The sequence below is a fragment of the Lepidochelys kempii genome, chromosome 8 (assembly GCF_965140265.1).
Source record: "Lepidochelys kempii isolate rLepKem1 chromosome 8, rLepKem1.hap2, whole genome shotgun sequence".
In the NCBI taxonomy this organism is placed as follows: domain Eukaryota; kingdom Metazoa; phylum Chordata; order Testudines; family Cheloniidae; genus Lepidochelys; species Lepidochelys kempii.
In genome coordinates, this window is record NC_133263.1 from 89672932 (window position 1) to 89698975 (window position 26044).

Below are 26044 nucleotides of genomic sequence, written 5' to 3' on the forward strand. Positions count from 1 at the left end.
CTTCTGTTGGTGAAAGAGACAAGCTTTGGAGCTACACAGAGCTCTTCTTCAGGTCTGGGAAAGGCACTCAGAGGTCTGGTCTACCCTACAGACCTATATCAGTAAAACTACTTCACTCAGAGTATGAAAAATCCATCCCTGAGCCACAGTTCTAACCGACCTAACCCCCCATGTAGACAGCACTATGTCAGCTGGAGAGAGTCTCCCACCAACATAGCTACCACCTCTCAGGAAGGTGGATTAACTATGCTGACGTAAGAGCTCTCTCCCATCATCTTAGAGTGTCTTCATTAAAGCACTACAGTGGCACAGCTGCGCCAATGCAGTGTTTTAAATGTAGACTGGCCCAGAGTGTTAGAGCTAAATACAAGGGTGGAACAGAAAAGGAGTTAACACGTTGAAAAGACCATTTAAGTGTCAAGACAAAGGAGTGTTATTGGCTTATAGATTGTTGTAATGAGCCATAAATCCAATGTCTTTATTATGTCCATAATTTTTGGAGCCTAGCAGAGTTATGAATTAAAGTTCCTAGGCTAGCCTTTTGAAGGTGGTGTTTAGGTTTCCTTTGAGGATGAGGACTGAGAGGTCAGATATGGTGCACATTAGGAAGATAGTATGGCCAGTTTCAAGATCCTGTATCTTGTCTCCAGGACAGCATAAGCCTTGTTTTGCCAGGCTGGTAACTAGAGACTAAAAACCTAGAGTTAAAAAGTACTGAGTAGGAGAAGGGCATTCAGTGGTGAGCAGCTGTCTAGGCAGGCAGACTCTGCAGAGGGAATTTGAAGGAATGGGGATTTCCCACATCCTGGGAATGGTGAGCATTAGGGAAAAGCAGGCATACTTAGGCTGGTTTATTTTAAAGATTTATTTTCTCTTAAGTTCATTTGTTCTAAATAAGTGATACTTTGGTTTAATGATGCTGCTTGGTCACCCATTACTGCTGTTCTTGGTCCTGAGGTAGTAGAATTGCAGGGTGTGAGCCCAAGTCAAGGCTGCTGCTAAGGTAATCATTGTGGATACACATGGGACTAGCACCCTGCACTTAGAGGGGGTATGCTCAGAGAGTTGTTATCCGCTCTCCTTTGACCTGTGGGGTTGGGCAGGGCAGGTATGCGGAGTAGTTTGTTCATGTACATAGGGAAGGCCTTCATATCCTCCTAAGATCTTTCAATTAAACTTTTCAGGAGGTACTCTGCAATCCTCTCCTGAAGGGATGGCAGCCTTATTTCTTCCTCCACAGTGGGCAGCTTTACTGCACCACTCCGCCATCAGGTCAGCTGGTACTGCTGCAATAAACTAGACAACAGCATACCAGCCCAGAAGGCTTCGGGAACCAGCAGCATTTGTGCTCTCTGCGTGTGTCTGACCCTCAGGAGATACCAGATAAAATCACCACTGCTGGTAGAAAATAGTGCCAGTACTCTGTACTGTTGCCTGGTTCTGTACCCATGGAAATAGGGGTCACGATTTTATTGTTTCATTCAACCAAAAAATTCCCTCTTCATTTCACCCCAACCTCACCCTGGTGGGCCATGCTCCCCCTGGCTGTGGCTGGAGGGCTGTACTGGGGCACTCCAAAGTTGAAGTGTCGATAAGTATGGCTTACATAAAAATTTTGTGGGGAAAAGGAAAGAGCACTCTGAAACTTAACTTTTGCTTTCCATTGGGACTGTAAATAAGATACATCTGTCTATTTTATCTGTAGCCATGCAGCCTTCAAAGGTGCCCCATCCTACACCCAAATCTGCTAGCATTAGGGTTCCTCTGGGTAGAGTATTTGGGGGTAGGGCATTCTGCCCTAGGGTTGTAGTTCCTAGGGAGAGTGTAGTAGGAGCTTGGGTTCGGGTTCCTATGGAGAGGGCTTTCCACCTTAGGGTTAGTATTCCTATAGGTAGGATACTTGGAGCTAGGGTGAGGATTCCTATGGGAAAGGCTCCCCACCCTACGCTCAGGGTTCCTATGAATAGGGTACTTGGAGGTATGGTAGGAGAAAGAAGAGAACATGGGAGACTATGGTCAATAAGATCCTGCAAGCCAGTGCTACATGGACTGAGCTCAGAGTATCTGGTGGGTGAATACAGCAAACACCATGGAAAAGAAAAAAAGTGGACAGGAGAATGGCCCAGGAGTCTCCCCAGCAAAAAGGAGAGAGAGAGATGCACCAGGACATAATGTGGCTTCTTAGGCTTGTCCTTCTTTGGCTTAGGCAGCCAATATAAATACTGTAGACTAGTGTTTCTCAAACTGGGGTTCGCGAGAGTACTCTAGGGAGTGGGCAGGTGCCGCTGATCAACTCCTCCCCCTCCCTCCCAGCACCTCCTGCAGGCTGGGGAACAGCTGTTCAGCAGCATGCAGGAGACGCTGGGAGGGAGGGGGAGGAGCGGGGAGGGGGCGGAAAGAGGAGTGGTGAGGTGGAGCAGGAAGAAGTCGGGTGGGGCCTTGGGGGAAGGGGTGGAGTGGGGGCAGGGCCTGGGGCTGAGCAGGGGTTTGGTTTTCACTACATCCCTCAGCAATCTGTCCTTGAAGAAATAGTCATGCCTCCCCCTTGTTGTGGTTCTCCCTGGGGCTTTGCAAATTGTAGAGATCCTTGGTCCTGTGTTTGCAACGTTCAGGAGAATAGTGCAGAGCTCTGTCAGAGATGGTAGGGAAGCAAAAAGTGCCACAGGGGTTTGTAGGATTTAAAAACACACAAAAAGCTACAGGATGGGGATGTTATTATGGTACAGATAAAACTGCACAATGGAAACTTGACCCCTAGCTCCCAGTCACATCTACAAGACTTGATTTCTGCCCCACCATGCATTGCGAAAGTTTCCCAAAAGAAAGAGTGCACCAGATGGTGGTGAGTGCCACATTAGGATACCTATCCATGGGGCACCACACTGTGCTTTGACACAAGCATTCCTGGTAAGTACATGCAGCGCTGACCCAAGCAGCCAAGTGCACGCACACACGCAACACAGTAACTGCAGCCGCTTCCCACCAACATAGCTTACATTGACCAAAGTTGGTAGTGTAGACATGGCAATAGGCACAAAGCCATAATCACGGCAAGTACAAACCTACAAAACTGGATTTCTACTTACCCCCATCTAAACACTTGTATAGATATATACGTAAATGAAATCAGACTCTGGCCTCTTGGGTTTTTTAAAATAATTTTTGCTTTTTAAAAGTCATTTTCTAGTTGTGTATTTTCCCCCCAATATACCTGTTCTTCATATACCTCAAGATATTATTGCCCTATTAATCTGTCTTCAGCAATGGAAACCAAAAGCAAACTAACTTCCTCATGCAGCTTGTTTGCGCTAAAGCAGTGGTTTTCAAACTGGGGTATATGTACCACCTCTCATCAGGGGTACAACACATTTTATTTAGTACAGAGGTTTTCAAACTGTGGGGCATGCCCTGCTAGGGGGGCACAGAGGAATTTTTTTGGGGGGGGGAGGGGAGAAGAGAAGAGGAGAAGATACGTAGTGATGCCAGTTACTCCTTTGAGTTACAATTTTTGCACCTTCTAACCTTGTGGGGTGGGGTGGGGTGGGGCTGGCCTGAGCCCCCTGGGATTGTTGCTTCCCTTCCCTCCCATGTTCCTCTGTGCCCCCCAGTTTAAAAACCTGTATTAACTGTTGCTAAATGGAAGGCAAAAATCTCAGGGGGGCGGGGTACACATGCCCCTCCACATTGCCTCTTGCTATCTCAGATGGAAGTATGTGGTAAACTACGTTATTTGGAAAAGGGTACGCAGCCTAAGAAGTTTGAAAACCATTGCTCTAGAGGAAATGTAGCCTATACATAAGTCTCTAGGGAGCACCCAGTGTTGATTTGTTTCTCCAGGAAAAAATAGCAATAGTTACTTCAGGTGCATAGCTGAGTGGGTCCATTCCTCCTGAGAAGTGATTAAAAGGCGGTCTGTTTAGTCACATGTAAAAATCTTGCAAAATACAGTTTTAACTTCATCACTAACGGTCCTGCTTATACTATATTTACACAGTTTTATTCCCAAAAATTGTATTCAGAGTAATAAAGTGGATGTTTCTTTACAAGCACAGCACATACCTGAATTTATTGAATTTGAGCTTTTTAGTATATATACACAAATGTTTTAGACTAGTCACATTTTGAGTATATAGCATATTTACAAAAAATATTACAATAATTTTAGACAAACAGTAAACCTGAACATTGATAAGCTCTGTCACTACGAGATAGGAAAAATAAATTAAATTGCAGAGTTAACTAATTCTGAGATAAGTAGGTCCCAAAACTTTCATGCATCCAAAAAAGGTTGGAGAAGAATCAAAGTTAAAATTTGGATGGTTTGTATTTTGTGAACATTACTGAGTTACCCAGAGCTCTCTGCCATGACAAACTTGATACAAAGCTAATGTAGTTTATCATTTAAAAAAAAAAAAAAGTACATTACATCAATGAGATCCTTTTATTATATAGGCATAGTTCACACAATATCTACAAACGTGAATAAGAAACAAAATAAATCAACAAACCACAGGAACATGATTCACATTCCAGTTATCTTTTTAAATAAGACAAGCACATACTGGATCAAAAACATTTCATAATATGTTAATAAATAACATCATTTGTTATGGTTATCTTGAACATTTTGAGGTCTTGCATATAAAAAGGAAAAGTGTGTTGGTATCACATTGTCAGTTCATGGTAATAAATAATGGACCAATACAACAAAAAGATGAAGTTTTATACAGAAAATAATGTCTTTTGACATGTTGCCTTTGCTGTAAATATTTTGCCACTGGAAAATTAAAATTTAAAGTAAATAAACAAAAGTGGATTGTCTTTAAAAACATCAGCTTTCCAAAGCTTTTCACATCAGATATAGATCTTTTCCTTAAAGAATTAATATGGAAACCTTTCTGCCCATCCTATGCATATGCTGAACTTTTAAAGCTAAAGCAGATAGGAGATTTCATCTCATCCATGAAGTGTGGTCAATAAACCATTATTTCTAGTTACTTTACAAAAGGAAAAATAGTCTGGGTCAAAGTAATTTGCTGCATAACTAGATAAGAAAGGCTTCAGCATCAGAAATGCCTGTATGTTGCCATTATTGCTTCAGACCAATGCAACTCAAATATACAAACTGCCCTGTTGTTACCTCAAAAGGCCAGACAAATTCCACATGCCTGGATAACTTGCATACTGTGATCTGAAGAGTGAAGTGGTAACAGATCCCATTTCTATCATGACTCCTTCCCCAACTGCTCTGAGAAACTTTTGGACAGTTGGCTGGAATTGATAAAACACGTTGATGCAAGATCTTCCGAACCCTCAAGTGGGAAATGTTTTTAACTAATGTGGGAAGCTTCTGAAGCAGCAGTATAACTGACACAGCAATCTTAAAAAACATGGGCTACCAGACCGTTCTACTTATGGGTAGAGCTTCACCAGGAATGTGGTAAAACCTTACCATTCACGTTCTACAACTATGGACTTGCCCCACGCCCACACAGTTCACTTTTCCCTGAACATTGTGTCTTGACAGGTGTTTAGCTTAGGCTGGTGTATCATCAAATATTTGATCTTCAGTTTAAGTCACTCTGCTCTATGATGCCGTAGACTTTGTTCTAAATATTTCACTGCTTGGCTGTAATGTGAAGTACAGTTCTCTGCTTAAGGCGTTAAATTGCCATATTGACTTATCCTGTTCCTCAGCTTTGCCTTTGAGAATATCCTAAAAGTGATTAGATATCAAATGGTTATTAATTATTATTAAGTGTGCCTAAACCAGGTCCCTGGAGCCGAACACTTACATTTGGATCTCAGCTTGGACATACTGTCCAGTTATTGCACTCAGTTGCAGTGCTGTGTCTCATTATAATTCATTGTCAGAAGTGGGACGTCAAGTGTCCCAACACAAAACAGTTCCACCTTTGTCTAGAATGCGTTCCTCCCTCACCCCACTTAACTCTGGAAGTATGGGATAAGCTTCCAAAGTATTATGAGCAATTTTAGTGACACAGGTCCCTTTAGGAGACATGTGGCTAAAATTCTCCTGTGTTTTTGAAATGTGTGTGATGTATGTATGAGGAAACACCCATTTTGTTCTTCGTGATAAGTGGTAGGTTCATGAGCAATTTTGAAACTTCCAAATTTTGGTAATCTGTGAAAATCGCAAAGTTGTGATCAGAGACTATATAAGCACGAGCACAGATCTGAGAAAGTATGTTAATACAAAGGCTTTTGGCCTTGGTTTTCAAATTCTGACCAGGCATCATTTAGCTCCATGAAGATCATCTTTGCATACTGTTCATATGGCTGCCCTGTAGCCTAAAAGAGAACAAAGTAAAGAATCCATCACTGATCTGCTAGACCAGAATACATACCATTGACATTTAAACACTGTTATATTCTAAAGTACTTAGTAGTTTACTTTAAAAACAAACACACACAAACAAACAAACAGCTTCTCAGTTTGTTTTTGCTTCACTAAACCTAACTGCTCTTACTGCGGGTTGCTCACCCTGGGTACAGCTTAATGAAACATCATGGCCCTCCTACTCCTCCATAGCTTTTCAGTAGACGAGGGCTACTCACAGCTAGTCTGCAACTTCAGAATATAGCACTGCAGCCCCAAGATGAGGGCAATGAGGGTTTTAATCTCAGGTTTTCGTGAAAGGACACTGAATTGGCCGTCACCTTACGTGCAATGGTGCTGCTGTCTGACAGCAGGTCCTTCCAGCTCCCCAACAGAAGCATCTCCCTCCCTATCTTGCAAGCCTCACTTGTTGCGGGTCACAACCCAAACATTCTTCTCAAAGGTCATCCCTGGTTATGCAAACCCAGTCTTGCGGCCACGGGAAGAGCAAAACCAAAGCCACCATCCTCTCAAAGATGGAAGCATCCCCAGACTACCAGCCTGGGATTAATGGATCAAATCTGAACATCAATCTCCTGTTTCATGTCACACTGTTGACAGACTGTAGCCTGAGATTCTTCTATTTTCAATTATAAAAGGAAAGATCACTTTAAAAACAGCTCTTCCCATCTGCATTCATTATAAACTAATGCTCTGCAGGATGTTTGATAGTATGGTATGTGACAAAGTTCCTCTTCTACCTTGGTGGGTCCTGCGCTTATTTGCAGATTTTGCTCACCTCAGAGATTCACGACAGCCCTCAGTTTGGCTACTTTCATGGCTCAAATCTGCCGTTCATTCAGATAACCTCATCACTGGCCAGCATGGGGGGTGTGAGGGGGAAAAGATAAGAACGATCCCCGCAGTTTCTGCTGATCCACCATGCGGGTTGGGGACCATCTCAGAGACCTTCACCTCTGGTGGAAGCTCCTGTGTTGGGTCAGGAATTGGGAGGTTTGGGGGGGAAACTGGGCCCGCCCTCTACCCCAGGTTCCAGCCAAGGGCCCTGTGGACTGCAGCTGTCTAGAGTACCTCCTGCAACAGCTGCATGACAGCTACAATTCCCTGGGCTACTTCCCCTTGGCCTCCTCCCAACACTTTCCCACAGGACCTTCCTCCTGATGTCTTAACGCTTGTACTCCTCAGTCCTCCAGCAGCACATCGCCTCAGTCCCAGCTCCTTACGCACACACCCCACTAACTGGGGTGACAGCCTTTTTAAGCCAAGCGTCCCGATTAGCCTTAATTAATTCTTGCAGCTTCCGAATTGGCTACAGGTGTCCTAATTAGCCTGCCTGACTTAATTAGTTCTAGAAAGTTCCTGAGTGTTCTGGAATAGTCCCTGTTATCTTAACCTGGAACTAATGTATCTACCTTCGACCACTCTCTTGTAGCCATCTGGCCTGACCCTGTCACAGGTAGCAGTTCATGGATAATTTGGCTTAAAAACTAAAATATGAGGATGACCCAAAACCCTGAATCTGAACATCCTTGTATCTGGGGGAAGTTTGTACCTAATTTGAACTGCCTGGGGCTCATTTAAGGGGCTGGTCTTGAGAACACAGTTAGCAATTATTTTTATTCAGTTTCCCTATTCAACCATTTAACGAGTTGGTGCAATCACATCTCATGCTTTCTAGCTCACCTTTCATTTGCACTAGTTGTGCCTTATTCATGAGATTAATTCTTAAAAAAAAAAGAAAAGAAAAGAAAAGGACAGACAGACTTACTTTGTCAGGATGAACAACAAGCACTGCTCTCCGATAGACCTTCTTCACTTGTTCTGGAGTTACAAGATCTGCCATGCCAATGGGTTTCCATTTAGTCTCTCCGGCCCATAACACTGTGTGCATCGTTGACAGCAGTGCTCTTATGTTTCTTTCCTTCCCTTCAATCCATTCTAGGATCTGGAGATAAGAGAGAATTCTCAACAAGAAAGCATCCATTACCGATGCGAAGTGTGTCAAATCCACATTTTGCCATTTGGATGGCAAGGGTTTCCAAGGATCACTCCCCCCGACACTCAGGGCCAGATTTTAGGACAGGTTGAAGGGCATGATATCAGAGAGTCTCAAAGTAGGGAAAGCTTTTTTCTTTTTTAAAAGCACCTCTTACAGGGCTTGACTGTCTTTTTATAGCAAAGCACGGGTGGAAGGCGGCTTTAGAAGCAGGTAGCGTTTATCTAGGCAGCAAAACCTTAAAAGTTTGAGGAAACTATAGGAGAGTCCTGCTTTTCCAATTTTTGAAGCATCCGTTTAAGGAGTTGGGAGCCATGCATCTGAAGTGGATTTTTACCCACGAAAGCTTTTGCCCAAATAAATCTGTTAGTCTTTAAGGTGCCACTGGACTCCTTGTTGTTTTTGTGGATATTGACTAACATGGCTACCCAAATACTTGACATCCAATTAGTCTGAAGATTACAACTAGTTGTAATCAAGCTGGTATTACTGTTCATTTTGTAGGTTTAGAACATTTTGCACCTCTTATCTGCACATCCACACTGATCCCCAAGCCTACCACTGTCAAATTTAACACGAATTGTATTTTGCTGATGAAGTTTACTTGGTTTTGGATTGAGCTATTCCTCCTCCCTCCCCATTCTACCTCAATAGCTACATGGTTTCCCACTTGGAATGGCTCACCCATGACATAATCTGGCAATTCTATCAACAAGTCTGCTTCAAAAGAAAGAATTTCAGCAGAGAAAACAGGAGAATGCTAGAACATATGGGATCAACAAATACAGAGAACTAAATGCAGCCCTGACTTTAGCAAGTACGGCTAACTTAAGTCCTATGGCAGACCACCAGCCATGGCGATGTCACCGAGAAAGAAAACTCAGTTTACCACAGAGACTGATCTAAACCATAAGCTAGAACTCCAGAGCTGCAGGAACATTCCCAGAGGAATGTTCTCAAATCCAGAGAAGATGTAAGGATTTACTGAAGACCTGAACACTGTCAAGTTCCTTCACCCCCTCACTATAGATGTATTGAGATGGGGGAGCAGGGAAGGTGGGGGGGGAAAGAAGGGGGAAAAGAAAATCTTACCTTTGAAAGGCTACTTGTGAAGTTACAATAAGAATTTTCCAGCATGCCACATTATAAAGCTTCTCTTTTTTCTCTGGTACAAAACCACACAAAACCCAACCAACCAAAAAAAATCCACAATTTGCTCAGCTCTATTCTGGACTAACATTTTAAAACAAAGTGCTCTTTACTCTAAATAGCAAAAAAAATTTGTTTTGTGATCTTGGATTTGAGAATTGGGATTGTCCAAAGACAACCTTCCCCAAATTGTGGTATGTCAGGAACCGGAACATTTGCTGGTGGTCTCCAGAGAGCTGACTAGTCACCTAGTGCGAGCTCTTCATTTCTAGCTGCTAAGTTGTATTAAGATGGCTAAAAATGCATTATATGCTTTCCAAGCATTTCTTTTCCATGCACATGTAACTCACTGGTGTGTGTTACACGGCTCTCTCGGAGCCCAATCTGCACAGGACGCAAGTCGGTTACAGACACAGCTAAAAGTGGTGCCTCTTTAGTTCAAACTGTAGCAATTCAAGCTTTCAGCTCTTGGGATATCTAGCTCAATCCCCAGTGTGCTGGCCGAGAGGACAGATCTCACATAAGTAGTTAAGGATTGTGAGTGGAAAGCAGGGGAGTTAGTGATCGTTTGTATTTAAATGTGGCTCTACTATGAAAGTTTGATGCCTAGCTGAGGAATTCAGTGTGACATAGTAAATTTTAGTAGATCTTGGACATCAAGCATGCAGTAGATGAATGCATACTAGAATGGAGTGAGTGTTAAGTGAATACAGGAATACCATAAACAAAGGCATTAGTAGTTTCTTGCACAGGAGTTTGTTCTTAAAAACTGAGCTTGTGGAGAGTTAAAAGTGACTAGTTTTACTAATTATAAGGAAGAAACTGAGTGGGATTTCAGTCTTCAGCTTGCTGGAAGGAAAGTCTTTTCAAATGTGGGTACGGTTATCACACTACAACAAGAATGCAGCTTACTTTTAACTTTTCAGGGTCCATCTCCTTAGCCATTTCTTCTTTTCTCATTTCAGCTATTGTTTTAGGTCCCTTTTTGTCTTTGTGGGCATTAAAGCCTTGACCACATAATAGGTCTTCAAAATCAGCAGACACCTTTGGTTTTGAGTCTTAATAAAAATCAGAAAGCTTAAGTTAGAGTCTACTCTTGTAAATAGGCAGTACGATTAAACATCATCTTCCTCAAGCTGCCCACCAAAGCAATATTCTGATCACAAAGCACATAACCTCTTAATACTTCAAGTCTGTATGTAAACTCTCACCTCATGATGTAGGAACCCCACCCCCTAGAGTAAAAGGCATTTTCAGAAATGGCAACTAGTTGCATGTACCCAACTTAATACACTTGGGCTTCAGATTCAGGCATTCCAAGCACTAGGCTCCAGTTGAAGGGAAACACGTATGTTCTGCAATCAGACAGGTCTAGCTGGACACTCAGACACACACAAAAATCTACAGCCACTTTTGGAACATAAGCGCAGCCATACTGGGTCAGACCCAAGGACCATCCAGCCCAGTATCCTGTCTTCCAACAGTGGCCAATGCCAGATGCCCCAGAGGGAATGAACTGAACAGGTAATCATCAAGTGATTCATCCAGTCACCCATTCCCATATGGCTGCAGAAGTGTTAGGAATGCAGAATTTCCGGAATACCACCAAACTTCAGAATCATCATTCCCCTCCATCTCTCCCTGCCCAAGTACAAAATGTAATTGCCCTTGGAGATCATACAATGATCAGCTTGGTTGTATTTACTCCGGCCATAAATTGTTTGTCTCTTTTTGCAATAACCTACATTAAATAGCAGCAAACATTTTGGAAGTCATTGGGGGGAGGGGTGGGAGAGAGAAAGAGAATAAATAAATCTTACCAGCATTGGCTGGTCCTTTTCCACGATCGTTTTGCCCACCAGGCATTGCTGAAAAGCTCACGTTGTAGTTAGGCCTGTTCTGTGGAGAGGCATGTGCTAGGTTTTGCTGGGATTTGGACTGTGATTGTTGCCAGGAGTATCCGGAACCTTGCTGCCAACCACTACCTCCCATTGGCTGGGGAGATGGTTTCTGTGGAGAGCCCATAGGAGGGAATCCTCCACTTATTCCCGTCGGTGTGGTTGGTTTACTGGCAAATGAAGACCCCCCTGCAATATAGGAAGAGGTGAGGAGAAGAGAAAATGTTAGCAGCATGTTCCAATAGACAGGACACTGGTCTTAGAGCTGGGAACAGAACCCAGTGTCCTGACTCAGCTATTGACCTGTTGTGTGACCGGGAGCAAGTCACTTCACTGGTTTCCTTTGGTCTTGCCTATATTCAGTTTGTAAGCTCTCTGGAGCAGGGAGTGAGTGTTCTTTACTAAGTCTGTACAGCACCTAGCAGAAAAGGACCCGGACCTGGACTGTAACCTCTAGCGGCTATTGTAATACAAACTAACAATAAGCACAGGAGCTCCTTATGTACTATACATGGTGGACAGTCAGGAACCAAACAATTTCTTGTGGTGGTTACAATGGCAAGCAACATTTACCATGAGATTGTATGTGTAGACACACACTGCTTCCTGAGGGGCATAAGGCGCCAAAATGGCCAAAATAAAATAGTGATGTAACAAAAAAAATATAGATATCAGCTTTCAGAGCTTAAAGTATCAAGCTGAATTCAGATACATTTAATGTAAGTTTGATCAAGTTCATGTGATCTAAAAACGTGAACTATGCTGAACACTTAAAGGTTGGGCCATATCCTATGGAGTCCAAGCTCTTGCTTGTTTTTAGAATCCATCATGTCACTACACAGATTCACTGAAGCAAGACCAACAACTGCTCTCTTACATAATGCATGGCACTTGTTTGTTTTGTTCTGGCAGAGCAAGTGGCAAGCCAGCAGAGGGAACTGGGAAACCTAATTTCAGAACCATGCTGACATTGACACAGATGAATAAAAAAAAATGGCAGCCAAAGGCATGTTAGTTTGCCCAATGTAAGAAGCAGAGGGCAGGAAGAGCTGGCAAAAGAAAAAAAAATGTCTGCGTTTAGTAAAGTGCAAGCGGGAGAAAGTCGGAGATATTGAACACATAAGAGGGTCTTAAAAACCAATGTGATCAAAAATCTTTCCAATAGTAGAGTTTGGTGGCCTCTGATCATTTTGAAGGCCAACCTAAGCTGAAAGCATTTTATCTAGGAGTCAGAAAGTGAAGCGTCATTTGCAGGGAGACACAAATTAAGACAGGATCCTTGGGCTTCCAGGCCCCATCTTTAGGGAAAGTGTTGATGGAGCAGTGAGTCAGGGCAGAGCAGCAAGGACAGAAAAAAGGCATAGCCTAGAGAGGAAGATCAAAGCCCAGACAGAAGAAATAAACCCCACTCAAAAGGCAGGTGGAGAGTCATTCCCAGGAACCCCTGAAATTTTGGGTGGTCCAAAACATTGGTTGAGCCAAGCCCCGTTTGTTGTTTTATCACGTTTGTTGACATCAGATTTAAGCTAAGGATAAAAATCAAGGCAGCAGCCCCTCGCAAGTTGAAACTTGCCATTGGCAAGTCATTGACTTCATGTTATACCTTACAAACCCATGCTGCCTAACAGTGGTGAGGTCCCAGCCAAGTCTTTCAACAAGCTCCTATAGATGTAAGCTCAGAAGAAGTCCAGCTTTGAAGAGGCATAAAGAATCTAGTCCACCCCTCCCTTCTTTGAAGCAGCTGTTTTCCAAAACCATCTCCGAGGTTCAAGTGTAGTAAACTGCTCCAACCCTCCCGCCCCCCAGAAATATGCTGCCTCAAACCCCAAGCTGCCCATTTTAACTCAACACTTCCACATTAGCATCTCTTCTAAATGGGCCAACCATATAAATTTGATTTGTTATTAAAAAACAACCTGCTAAATTTGCACCAAGAGCTCCTAAATCAGCAAATGGATCCAGAGTTTGTGGTTTGGACTGGTGCGTGGGAGTGCTATGGAGAGATCCTGTGGGACTTGTAGCGGCTGACTTGCTTCCCATACCAAGGCCACCTATAGAGAGAAAAAGAGTTTGTAAAGCTGATCTTTAACATCAGGTCTGCTCAAACTTACCATTAGGAGTCATACTAGTATATCATCTTAATGTTTAATTCAAGCCTGCTCTTGTAGAACATTGAGGTGCCGTGTTTGTTGAGCTGACATTTTATACTTAGATAATGAACTATTTACTCTTCAATCTCTCTCACACACACCATTCAACACCAACTATGCAAGAAAATATTAGGCTTGGTATTCTCAGATTGCTTCTACAGCAGCCATGGTATTTCGCAATCAAATATAGTGGGGGCGGAGGGAAGTGAAACACTTTAAAAGCCTTGAATTAATTTTATGTAGTGGCTACCCATTAGACACAGTTAGGACTCCACAATGTATTTGAAGACCTCAGCAGCTGAGAAGTTTGCATTTCATGAGATACCAGATACATTTTGCAGGGTTTTTGCTCAAAATGAGGACTATTTTCAATCAAATGGTTCAATTTTCAAGCTAAATCCTTCACATCTTCATATCAATTTTTACATTGTAGCATGCAGGGTTTGGAAGTCTTGTTCATGGATGTTTTAAAAAAAACACACCCCACCAACCAGCCAGCTTTCACAGATTGTGAGAAGTAAAATTTGGAAGTTAGAAGATGGCCATACAACCTCATTTAGACTTTTATTTTTTTGAACAGGGATGTGAAATTCTTCATGAAAAATGGTTTGCACTACTTCAGTGTTCACTGTTACTACAGTAACCTACAATCTTGTCATCTTCAAAGGACAGCAATTTCATTTGCATAACTTTGAAGGAGGATGCACTAGATCCCTTAAGTTCAGAGGAGAATCTTAGTTGTGTGTTCCATCAATGGAATAAATATAAATCGTTGTAATACAACATAAATGAGTACAGTTTTTAGGTAATGGAAGATTAAACCAGCTCTCTTCAGCTAGTGGTAATATTTTCCCCATTAAAAATTCACCTTTAAAAAGGGATAGAAAGTGGTACCATACAAACCTGATTTGTTGGACCACTCCCAGCCAGCTGAAACATCTGGTTGTATGGCAACCGTTGGTGTACTAGAAGCTAAACAAAACGATTGTTATTTATTAAGGTATTACCCTCCCCCCCCAAAAAAAAACCCCAAAAAACCAAACCAAAACAAAGAAAACCCTAACCCAGCCTCAGAGGAAAAACAAAAAAAGTTAAAGAAACCTATAGTGCAGAATGAAATTGCATAGTGGTACTCTGTGGTTGTCTAGGATTTGGTAATGATGGAAGAGTCATGTATTAAGTCACAGCTATCGTGACTAAGGTTTCTCTTTGACCCCACCCCATTATGTTTTGTAAAGTACGGCACACAGATTTAATGTCTATTTCAAGTGACTCAGTTGTACAAGCTGTACAGTCCAATACAAACTTCTCGGATTTGGTTAAAGGCAATGCATAAAATCAATGTGGTCACCACCCATTAGGATTTTTAAGTATATAACTGTAGCTATCAAATGGGGATGATTTTACGCTGTTTTACCTTTAGGCAACAAAGTTAGTTGGCTTGCACTCAATTTGATCAAAAATTAAAGGTTGTGCCAGTTTGAGATGCCTATTACCACACATTAATTTACCTGAAAGAATTTAAGTAGTGACCAGAGCACAGAACTACTGTAGTGGTGGAAGGTCAGAGCACAAAGTATCTAGCACGTTCAACAGATGCCTTCGTCTTGGCAAGTTCCAGCAGCAGAAGAATTCAAGTTTTGAAATGTTTGTGGAATCCCATGTTTTAGAAGAGAGTGTGTGTCTGTTAAAAACGTGACCTGTCTTAGGGCACCGCTACACTTGCGGATGTAGAGTGCTTGGAGTTAAACCAGCCTTCGTAGAGCGCAGTAGGGAAAGCGCTGCAATCTGTCCACACTGACAGCTACAAGTGCACTGGCGTGGCCACATTAGCAGCTCTTGCATCGGCCACAGTGCATTGTGGTAGCTATCCCAGCATGCAAGTGGCTGCAATGTGCTTTTCACACATGGGGGTGGGGGTGAGGTGGAGTGTGACAGGGAGTGTAGAGTGTGTGTGTGTGGGGGGGGGAGCTGAGAGCATGTCAGCATGTTGTCTTGTAAGTTCAGATACAGCAGACTCCCCCTACCCTCACCTCTCTCACACACACACACACACACACACACACACACCCCATTCCACACTAAGCCCTGATCTACACTAGGACTTTAGGTTGAATTTAGCAGCGTTACATCGATGTAAACCTGCACCCGTCCACACAATGAAGCCATTTATTTCGACTTAAAGGGCTCTTAAAATCGATTTCCTTATTCCACCCCTGACAAGTGGATTAGCGCTTAAATCGGCCTTGCCGGGTCGAATTTGGGGTACTGTGGACACAATTCGATGGTATTGGCCTCCGGGAGCTATCCCAGAGTGCTCCATTGTGACTGCTCTGGACAGCACTCTCAACTCAGATGCACGATTGTTTGCCGTTGCTCTGACGCAGGGAGGGGCAACTGACGACACACGGCTTACAGGGTTGGCTTCAGGGAGCTAAAATCAACAAAGGGGTATTTCAGGCAGGACTTCATGGAGGGTTCCAATAAGAAATGGTGCATCCACATCTCAGGGCTGCTCGGCAGAAGATGGTACAATATGACTGCTAGCCATCCTCATCTCTTGCCTGCCCGGCAGAAGATGATGCAATAGGACTGCTAGCAATCCATATCGCCTGCCTGCTCACCATAAGATGGTTCAATAGGACTGACTGCAGGACTAAAGAGAATGACTTGATCAAGTCACTCCAAATTTAGTCCCTGCGCCCATGTCTGCCCAGGCGCTCCTGATTGACCTCACACAGGCGACCAGGAGCACCTCGGACATGACAATGACAGCTACCAGTCCTATTGCACCGTCTGATGCCACAAGGCAATGGGTTGCTGCTACTGTGTAGCCATGCAGTACCGTGTTTGCCAGCACCCAGGAGACATATGGTGACGGTTACCTGAGCGGGCTCCATGCTTGCTGTGGTATGGCGTCTGCACAGGTAACTCAGGAAAAAAGGCACAAAATGATTGTCTGCCCTTGCTTTCATGGAGGGAGGGAGGGAATGGGGGCCTGACGATATGTACCCAGAACCACCCACGACAATGTTTTAGCCCCATCAGGCATTGGGATCTCAACCCAGAATTCCAGTGGGCAGCGGAGACTGCGGGAACTGTGGGATAGCTACCCACAGTGCAATGCTCCGGAAGTTGACTCTAGCCTCAGTACTGTGGAAGCACTCCACCCAGTTAATGCACTTAGAGCATTTTCTGTGGGGACACACACTTGAATATATAAAACCGATTTCTAAAAAACCGACTTCTATAAATTTGACCTAATTTCGTAGTCATACCCTAATGGTTGCTTTGTCTCAGAGCAGATAAGCAGCCAGCTGCCAGAAATGGAGCTTTCAAAGGGCATATCCACATTCCTGCGGTGATTCAAAAACGAGGACAAGAGTGGCTACTTGACTTAAGGGGATTATGGGATGGTTCCAGAGGCTGATCAGAGCGCAGCAATGCAACCCCTCATTCACACAGACGCCCGGGTGTTTCAGCCAAGGCGCAACAAGCATGAATCTTCTCGCTGAGGTGGAGTACCAGGAGCGCTCTAGCCGTGGAGTCAGAGCGCTCTACATGCCTTGCCAGTGTGGACAGGTAGTGAGCTAGGGCGCCCGGGGCTGCTTTAATGCGCTCTAACTCACAAGTGTAGCCAAGCCCTAAAGGTAAAGAAAATAGTTCTAACCCAAGGTAGATCAGGATCATACTTTAATTCAGTGCTTTAAAATGAAGCAAGGCCTCATTCTTCCATGTATGTTATCTGCCCTGAAACCTACTACTATTTCCCTCTACCCTAGTAACGCTGACTCTTTTCATCTTAATTAGCCTCTTACAGTTTGTATGGCAACTTCCACCTTCTCAGTATGTATACATCTTCTTACTATATGTTCCATTCTATGCATCCAAGGAAGTGGGCTGTAGCCCACGAAAGCTTATGCTCTAATAAATTTATTAGTCTTGAAGGTGCCACAAGTACTCCTGTTCTTTTTGAAGTACTTTGGAATGCCTTTTGGGTGAGCACCACCAGGATACCTATAACTTACTTATAATCCCTTACACTTGAGTGCTTTAAATTAAAAAAAATTCCAGAAATTGCTGAACTCAGCTGAATGCTGCAAATCTACAGACCCTTCTATCTTTTGCTGAGCTTTTTGTACTACTCTTGAGCGACAGGGCTGTCTTGTGAAAGTAAGAACCCCCTAAATATAGACATAGCAGCACAAAGGGAAAATGCAAAATGAAAGTCAAATGAAAAATATGCCTCAATATAAATAAGCCTCAAGATCATGATGTGGTGACTTGCTTTGGACATAAACAGCCAGCCAGAATAGTTGCTTATCAAGAGCTGAACCTAGTCAACATTATAAGTTTGCACTTTCTGAACAATACAGAAACGGTGCTCCAGATTACATATGTCCCCATTCCCACCACTAGGATAGTGCATGGATTCTCTTCCGCACTGATTGCACGTATGGATGTTTGTGTTGGAAAGCGGGTGGGGGCTGGAGAACTGGGTAACCCTCACAGAAATTTCCACCCTCTCAGGAAAGATCAGCAGCCACAGAAACATTAAAGGAAAGCAAAGGTGTAACTGTATTTCAGAGGGGACAGCAAGTTGTTTCATTCTAATGAAGTGGTATAAAAATACCCAGATAAACCAAACTGGGTTTCTTTAATGCAGTGGAGAGAAACAAGTAGTCAGGTTTTCAAACATTATTGGACTGCACAACCACCTTCTGCCAAGTTCCCTCATTAATTCTCGACACTAGCACTGTAATTTAGTACCATAAAATAGCCAAGATACTATTTAACTGCTTTCATTGATACAGCCGGCTCCGATTTAGATTTCATTGATACAGCCAATTAACAAAGTTGATATGTCCAGTATCCTCCTCCCTTCCATGTTATGACAGAGCTAAAATACAACAGTGCCAGTGAGAAAAGAATCTCCTCTTTTGTAATACTAACTTTCCAATGAGAATATCCCACCCGAGAAAGGTGTTTTAGATGATCAGACATGAGAATTAATTTGGGGCTGAATTTGTTTAAGCCAGAGAAGGCTACAAGATCAAAAGTTCTCAGTATCTCAACAACGTGATCTCTAGTTCACTTCGAATGAGAGACTATTTGGTGGTACTTGCACCAATAAATGGGCATAGAGAGAAGATATTGAGCAGCAGGAGGAGGAGAGATTGCTGTCTGCAGAAAATCTCCTTGCCTTTTCTTTTTTAAACACACAAAGCTTAGCATCAGTCTGATGGAGACTCAAAGATAAAATGAAACAACTAAACAAACAAGTTTAAAATAAGTCTGATGGGAAGAACCATCAGAAATCTAGATCCAGTATGATGCCTGACTAAACATGAAGAGACTGGAGTTCTCTACCAGACTTCGTGTGCTGTGCCCTATTTAGTGCAATTAATGGTAATTTGGTTCATATCAGACCTCATAACCACATGAATACACATGCAGGCATCGCTGTTTAGCAGTCTGATTTCTTCATGTGCACAAATGGCTCAATAAATTAAATACAAATTGGGAGTGTAACAGGATTCAAATTAGAAATAAGCTGCAAATCTAGGGACTGAAAGCCCTTTCTTCTCCCTCCGTTGAGCAGCTGTGCTCTGGTCATTATTTCAGAGATAAGTATGTTTGTGCTTATTAATGGCTTGTTCCCTCACCATTACTTATACAAACACCTGTTTTAAATACCATAGATGAGGCATTGAGTTTCTTACCCACGTGAAAAGGGTCACTGTGCACTGTAGGTGAAGGACTTCTTGTTGCTTGAAGGAAAGGATCACCAGTGGCATTTGATGAACCAAGAAAAGATCCCAGTAGATCTGGACCAGATTGCTTTGGGCTAGTTCCAAATGGATCAAAGGCAGTTGCTATAAAAATGCATTTGAGGTTAATTTTTGCATTTCATACTATGGTTTCCCTTTCTAATTAGTCTGGATTAGATCTCTTCTCCTCAAAACAATTAGGCATCATTTGTAACTCCCACAGACACTAACAGGAGGTAGGATGCAACCAGGGGAGACAGACTGATAACTTGGATTTGCACTGAATGTACAAAAGTATTCCAACCAAGTGCTACAACTCTAGGTTCTGTTAGATATATCCATGGCAACACAGATGCACATCCCATCTGTCTTATCCAAGGAGGATAACTGCTCCTAAATTCAGCTGAAGTGGGATGCTATAGGAAGGTATTTTAAATTCTGACTTGCAAACTGTGTGGAGAAATGAGTGACTAGCCCAAAAACTTCAGGTGTTGGAGTCTGTCCAGCCTGTTCCCCTTCCTGAAACTATTTGAGAAATAAAATGGGGAGTGTTGGAAGTTCTCTAAAAGCTTTGAAGACACCCAGAGGATGTCATCAAGATTATGGAGTTTCCAAAAGGCTCTTGGAGAAATAGCTTTAGAGAAGCACTGGTGCCCTTCCTGTATATATGAACCATCTCCACATCTGTGACATGGTTCTGAGTTCAGCTCTTCCATAAATTCCGTTTTGAGTACATGCTTATCCCATAGCATTTTAATTTGGAGAAGCTGCCAACAACAAGGAGCAAAGTTTAAGAAGAGAGGGGAGCAATCTGATCTGACCACTTGAAACATTATTGTAACATGTTGTGTTACAGAAGACAATTGTGAGCGCTGAACACTGTATGAAGTGAAGTTACTTATGTGGTAGCAGCATTGTTCATGTTACTTAACGATTGAATACTGGCTTACTGTTCTCATACTTGCTTTCGAGGTCCTACACAACCTAGCTCTCTTGTACCTCACTCATCTGTCCTCCTCATTCTGCCCACTCCCTTTGACCACTCCCTTCCTGCCCCTTAACATATGATTCCATTCTGCCTGGAGATCCTTTCCTGACCCTACTGGCAGAGCTAGGGATGGGCAAGCCAGGTCATTGGCCTGGGCACCAACTCCCAAGGGAGTGCCTAACTGCTGTGCTTTTTATTTTCCTCTGTTCTGCTCTGATTGGCTGGATGGGTGTTTTATTGTTATTGCTCAGCTGTTGGGGGTGCCAAATGACTTTTCTTCCGTGACTGACAAAATGTCTAGGGCTGCTCCTGACCATTGCCACACCCTACCCTCTTAAGAGGGTGCTCTCACAAATCAGCTTTGAGGCTTATAAACCACAATCATATATCAGAAGCAAGATACTCAGGATGAGCACACTGCTCACACAGGGAACCTGGGTACCTTAGCCTTCACTCACTTCTTCCTTCTCCAAATCTCTGTCAGCGTCCTTCCATCCCTGCACCTCAAAGATTTGTGTTCTCGTCATGGTTTAGATTGCAACAGTCGCAATTTTCAATCTGTTTTGTAGACACATCTGGTGTCTGTGCACTAGTAAATAAAAGATTCCCTCTAACAATAGGACACTAGATTCCCTTATTCTACTTAGCTTTGGGATCTTCAGGAACTAGCTGTGAAAACCTCACATTTAGTGGGTGTTACTACAGTGAACTCTACTCAAGTCTGAGACCGCGTTGATCTAGTGCACTACAAACGGATTTTAAACACCACAGCATTAACACTGTTAAAATGATTGCAGAAGGTATATATATGATCAGGAAGTTCAGCATAGGCAGTTCAGCATAGGCACTGATGTACGTATGCTGCCCCAAAACAGGTTTTTTGAAACTAAGACGGATAGTTGTGGGTTAAAGAGAAACTGTCACAGCCTTTACCATATATTTCTTTAACTGGTTCTGAATAATGTGGGGTTTTTTTTGAGAGAGTAAAAAGGGAAGAAATTCAGCTTTACAGCTCTCAAAACAAAAAGCCCACCCACAATAGGAAAAAGCTGCAATGAAAGTATTGTGCCCAGTGATCTGGAATAGCTCCTCCAAAGCTTGCAATCAAGTTTGACCAGGAGTTTCCATTCTCTGTGAGCTTGCAGCTGCCTGTGGCATAGTTGATTAACCATTTCTTAGAGACTTTCCATAATCTGGGCCTTTGAGACTCTTGCCTTCAGCATTTCCTTCATAGATCCTCTTCATTCCTCCTTTCCCCCGCCAAGGAGTCTGGGCCCCGCCCCTTATCTCTGACACTCAGCCTATGGGCAAACTTCGACACTCAATGTCAGTATCATCTAAACAGTCTGCCTTGTACTTTTCAGCAGGCAGGGAGGAGAGAGAGAGAGAGAAAATTTTTAAGGTTTCAGTATTTGCTGGCTGAAAGAGAGAAGGCAGAAATAGCAGAGGGACAGACATGTGCATTGTTTCCATAAACTGGAGATGGACCACAACCACAGTTCCTCACCCCTCTGAGCTATGAGAAAGTGGAGATCCAGACTTTGCTATACAGACTCATCTCTAGCAAAAATCCAACAGCTGGTAGGTTAGAGCATACCCCTACCAGCCCCCACAGCGTCTCTCTAATTGGAGAATTATGAGACATATCTGCTTGTTTTCACAGCTTGGAATCTATAATTTCATTTAGAGGGACACTGGGTCACTGTAAGATTTATGAATTCTAAAACATTCTCCTTCTACCTTTGTTACACAGTATCATTTTAAATAGTCCCCCATCACAAACTATAAACTTACAGAAATAAAATACTAAATGTCACTAATAACTAATTCACATGGACATGAGTGTAATGGACAGGTCCCTTCACCCAAGAAGTATGCACACATTATCAGGGACCACTGAAAATTCAGTATTTGAGATTCCTTAGAGGGTGATGCTCTGTGTAGTGCAAAATGCCTTGGTCTCCTTGCAAGGCCTCACAGATACTCCAAATCCCTCCCCGTGTAGAGCCTCACTCGTCCATCATCTCTACTACAAGTCCAATAGCTCAGAAAGGCTCTTCTACAGCCACATCATCACACATTTGTACCAAGTCAGGGACTAGGCTAAGAAGCGTTACCTTCTCCTACTCTTGGGGACGGAGATGGGGATGCTGAAGCTGCAGAGCGTCGGGGGGTGGAGTGTGCAGATCCAGGCCCACCTACGTGAAAGACATCCTCAGCAGCTGCCTGTCCACCTTGACTGGGGGCCCTGGAACCACTGACCCCAAACAGATCACTCAACAAGTCTGAGTTAGAGGGGAGAGCAGTGGACTGAGTGGGGAAATTCTTGCTCATAGGGCTACCATCTAGACCCAGAAGGTCAACATCCTCAGGTGGAAGTGGTGCTGGAGTCTCTTGTTGCTTTTTGCTGTGTTTTGGAGTCCCATGGGTTTTGTCACTGCTAGCATTGCTGTGCTGACTGGAAAGGGATAAGAGTTCATCATCCGATTGTTCACTCTCCTCATGCACTAGTGCTGCCCGATCCTCAGAGGTGGGGTGAGAACTGCTTTTGTCAGATTTCTGATCTAAGCGAGCAAAAGAATTTATGTTAGCTTCCGGTTCTTTACGTTTTTACATATAAGCCGTTTATTAGCCTCCCATGGAAAAAAGGCAGCAATAGCAAAACACACGTGTTCAGCCAAATTTAAAATGGAAGTCCCAATTACTCTGTATTGTATGGAAATATTTCCACTTTACTGATAGGGAAACTGAGCCTACGGAACAGGACAGTGTAAGAGCCTGGATGAGAACAGAAGCTGTTCCTGGATCTAGATGTGGTGCCTAAACTGATTTGTCTCAGGTTTCATTTATGGGGGACTAAAACACAAGGCAAGGGCAAAAATGAAGAAGCATTTTAATGAAAGCATCACTTGAACTTTAATCCAGGTTTTTAGTTTGGTAAAAGGGGGAAATCCTCATGATGGATTCCTAAACTGTATGTTGCAATGATGCTGCAGGAGACTTATGCTATATATGCTATAGGAGAGGTTCTCAAGCTTGTTCACAGTGTGGAACATGTTCTATCAGACCATTACGTCCCATGGATTACCAGCCCTCCCATTGGCAGGCACAGACCATTTCTTCCCTGTACGTAGTCACATAAGGTGCCACAGGGGATGTTGTAAGTGAAAGAGCAATATTAGGAAAGGCAAGTATTTTAAAACTGTCGTTTACTGTGTATTAGCAGCTGGAATCAATGGCTCTGAGTTTGAGATTATGGACTACCTCAGTCAGACAAATCCAGGGCAAGCAGGCACAGTGATCTCACTACCTCAGAAGAAGGGAGTGTTCATTTTAAACTCAAAATTGCAGCATAACCAGTAGCCCACAGTGATCTAATGTGAAAGACAAGATCACAAGCTGACCCTTTGCTTGAGCACATTCATCCTTTAAAAACTAGAGACAACTTTTTACAACACTGGCTGAAAATACTAGAGGCCAAGTCCAAGTACCTTGCCAGCTGAGAGAGGAGAGGAATGCCCCCTGTCCAACGTTTTTTATGTTATCCTGAGGTGCATCTACAGGGCATCGACCTGCAAGACAAAGAACCAAACGCACCAGGATAGAAGGAAGTCACAAAATAGCAAAGGGCAACGTCAGTGTTAGAAGCTGAAGAACCTGCACAAAGTAGGGCAGTTCTCACCTGCCAAGGCGAGAGCGTCTTGATGTTCCTGGTGAGAGGAGAAGAGAATGCTTGCATTGATGTCTTTTGTTGTGAAGTTCTCCCAGGGAGGAGTCAGGTCAGTCTGTCTATCAGCAGATTCTATTTCTATCTCCAGTGTAACATGAAACAGCTGGGGATATTTGTCTGGGGAGTCGCATGCATCCAGTTCAGGTCTAAATGTTGACAGAAAGTTGTTCAGTTAAAAGTGGTAAAGCAATTTTTTTTTTTTTTGGCAGACAAAGTTTAAAGCCTTTAATACATGTATACGTCCACGTTCTTCATTTTTACACTTCTCCCAATCACTCCTAGCATCTTTTCAACTGCACACAAACAGCAGCAAAGTGGCAAGGACAAAGCAAGTATCTGGCATGTGTTACTATAAGATGAATCATACAAATCAGCAAAGTTATTCTTTAGCTAGTTCCCAAGGAAGGGGAGAGCAAAAATTGTACTCTAAAGACTCTTGCCTCTACTTCATCCTAACAGTCCCCATTTCAAAAAAAAAAATCAACCTTGCTTGTTGACAGGTTGTGCTGCTGTCCGCACTTTGTAGAAACCCAACAGCAGCTGAAAATATAGACACTCCTGAAGAGAGAGACTTCATTTAAAATAAAATGGAATCAGTTACCCAAATTAGCGTGCTCCGAGTTGCAAACTCATTGCCATGAGGTAGATGAGGGCTAGGGCCCTTTCCCAAAAATCAGCTACTCCATATCTAGACCTCGTCATTATACCAGAAACCACAACTGTGTTCTCCTATTCATCCAGTGATTGGACAGTCTGTAAATCAGTCCCCAAGAAAGTTCCTTGTCTCATCACATGGGTGTAGCCCTTGTCAAGCCAGTGCCCTCTGAGTCTGGGGAGCTGGTGTTCCCTTCTGTCTATTCTGTTACCTTCTCAATTATTGATTAGGGGCCTGAAGGCTGCATACTTCCTCCAGACTTGAAATTTCTGGTCTCACCCTACAACACCTACCATTTTCAGTTTCAGACCATTACTCATTTCTGCTCTCTGGCCCAGTGTGGGGTTTCTACACTCCATCACATGGATTAAGCTGCCTTCTGACTGGACTCTACCACTTTGCCTTTTTTCCTAACTGCACAGTAATAAGCTACTGTCACTGCACCATGTAAAGAGCATTCTCAGTATCTGATTTTGCAGTCCAATGAATGCAAAAGTTGTAAGCAGTGAACATTCTTAGAGTACTCAAGCCTTAGTTTAGTTATTTTAAAACTTTATAAAACAGAGTTAATGAATATCAGTAAAGCAATGGGAGACATTTCCCTTAAACACTTCTACAGAGAAAGTATCTTATTCCATTCACCCATGAAAGGGAACAAGATCTTACCTATTTTACTGTTCCACCTCATCCACCCATACTCCATACCACCATGCAGTCACCCTTGCAGGGGTTGCATACAGTCTCTGCTATATCTAAGGACCATTTGTTTTAACTATTAAGTTACCTAGGGCGCTGAAAACAAAAGTTACATCTCAGAAATTAAGATATTTGCCTAGGATAACTCATGTTCTTGGATATTTTACCACAGTGCACCAGCTTTGGGGAAGTAGTGGGCATAACTCCCCTCCCCATTAAACAGACATATGCAGACCTGAGCCATCTGAAGGGATGTCCTGGTATTAGTTATACTGGAAACAAAAGGGGAGACTTGCCTTTCTAGGGAGGCTCAGCAAGTCCAAGAGTGTTTCCCCTTTTAGGGACTTTCACTTAGTAGGCAGCAAATATAGTAAAACATTCTATTGAATATTCCAGGTGCTCCAAACAACTCTCCTTCTGCAGAGTCGAGAGTGGCTAGGAGCCAGCAAGACAAGAAGAGCGTACATCATGCATGCATTTAATATATTAAGTAACCTCAACCATTTAAAAAAATAGGGAGGAAGAGGACCACTCATTATGGGAGGCCCACATATATTTTCTGCATCTTCACAATTGCCCATTATGTAGTTTGGGAATCCCTGAATGAGTGGTACCTAGGGAAGAGATGGCTCCCTCAAAGTAAAAGGAAA

At 43.0% G+C, this 26044-nt stretch overlaps 1 protein-coding gene across 3 annotated transcripts in view; it reads right to left on the bottom strand.

The window, feature by feature from the left end:
* Positions 1–4046: 4046 nt before the first annotated feature.
* The window catches only part of DNAJC6 (DnaJ heat shock protein family (Hsp40) member C6), a 90679-nt gene continuing 68681 nt past the window's right edge, over positions 4047–26044 (bottom strand). For all 3 annotated transcript variants that reach the window (XM_073357431.1, XM_073357429.1, XM_073357430.1), the window contains 10 exons: positions 23996–24189; positions 23805–23885; positions 22431–22877; positions 19278–19430; positions 14458–14526; positions 13321–13455; positions 11327–11593; positions 10419–10564; positions 8130–8306; positions 4047–6312 (listed from right to left, as the gene is read on the bottom strand). In XM_073357431.1, coding sequence (XP_073213532.1) covers positions 6211–6312; positions 8130–8306; positions 10419–10564; positions 11327–11593; positions 13321–13455; positions 14458–14526; positions 19278–19430; positions 22431–22877; positions 23805–23885; positions 23996–24189 — 1771 coding nt within the window. In that variant the 3' untranslated portion in view covers positions 4047–6210. The remainder of the gene's footprint in view (positions 6313–8129; positions 8307–10418; positions 10565–11326; positions 11594–13320; positions 13456–14457; positions 14527–19277; positions 19431–22430; positions 22878–23804; positions 23886–23995; positions 24190–26044) is intronic.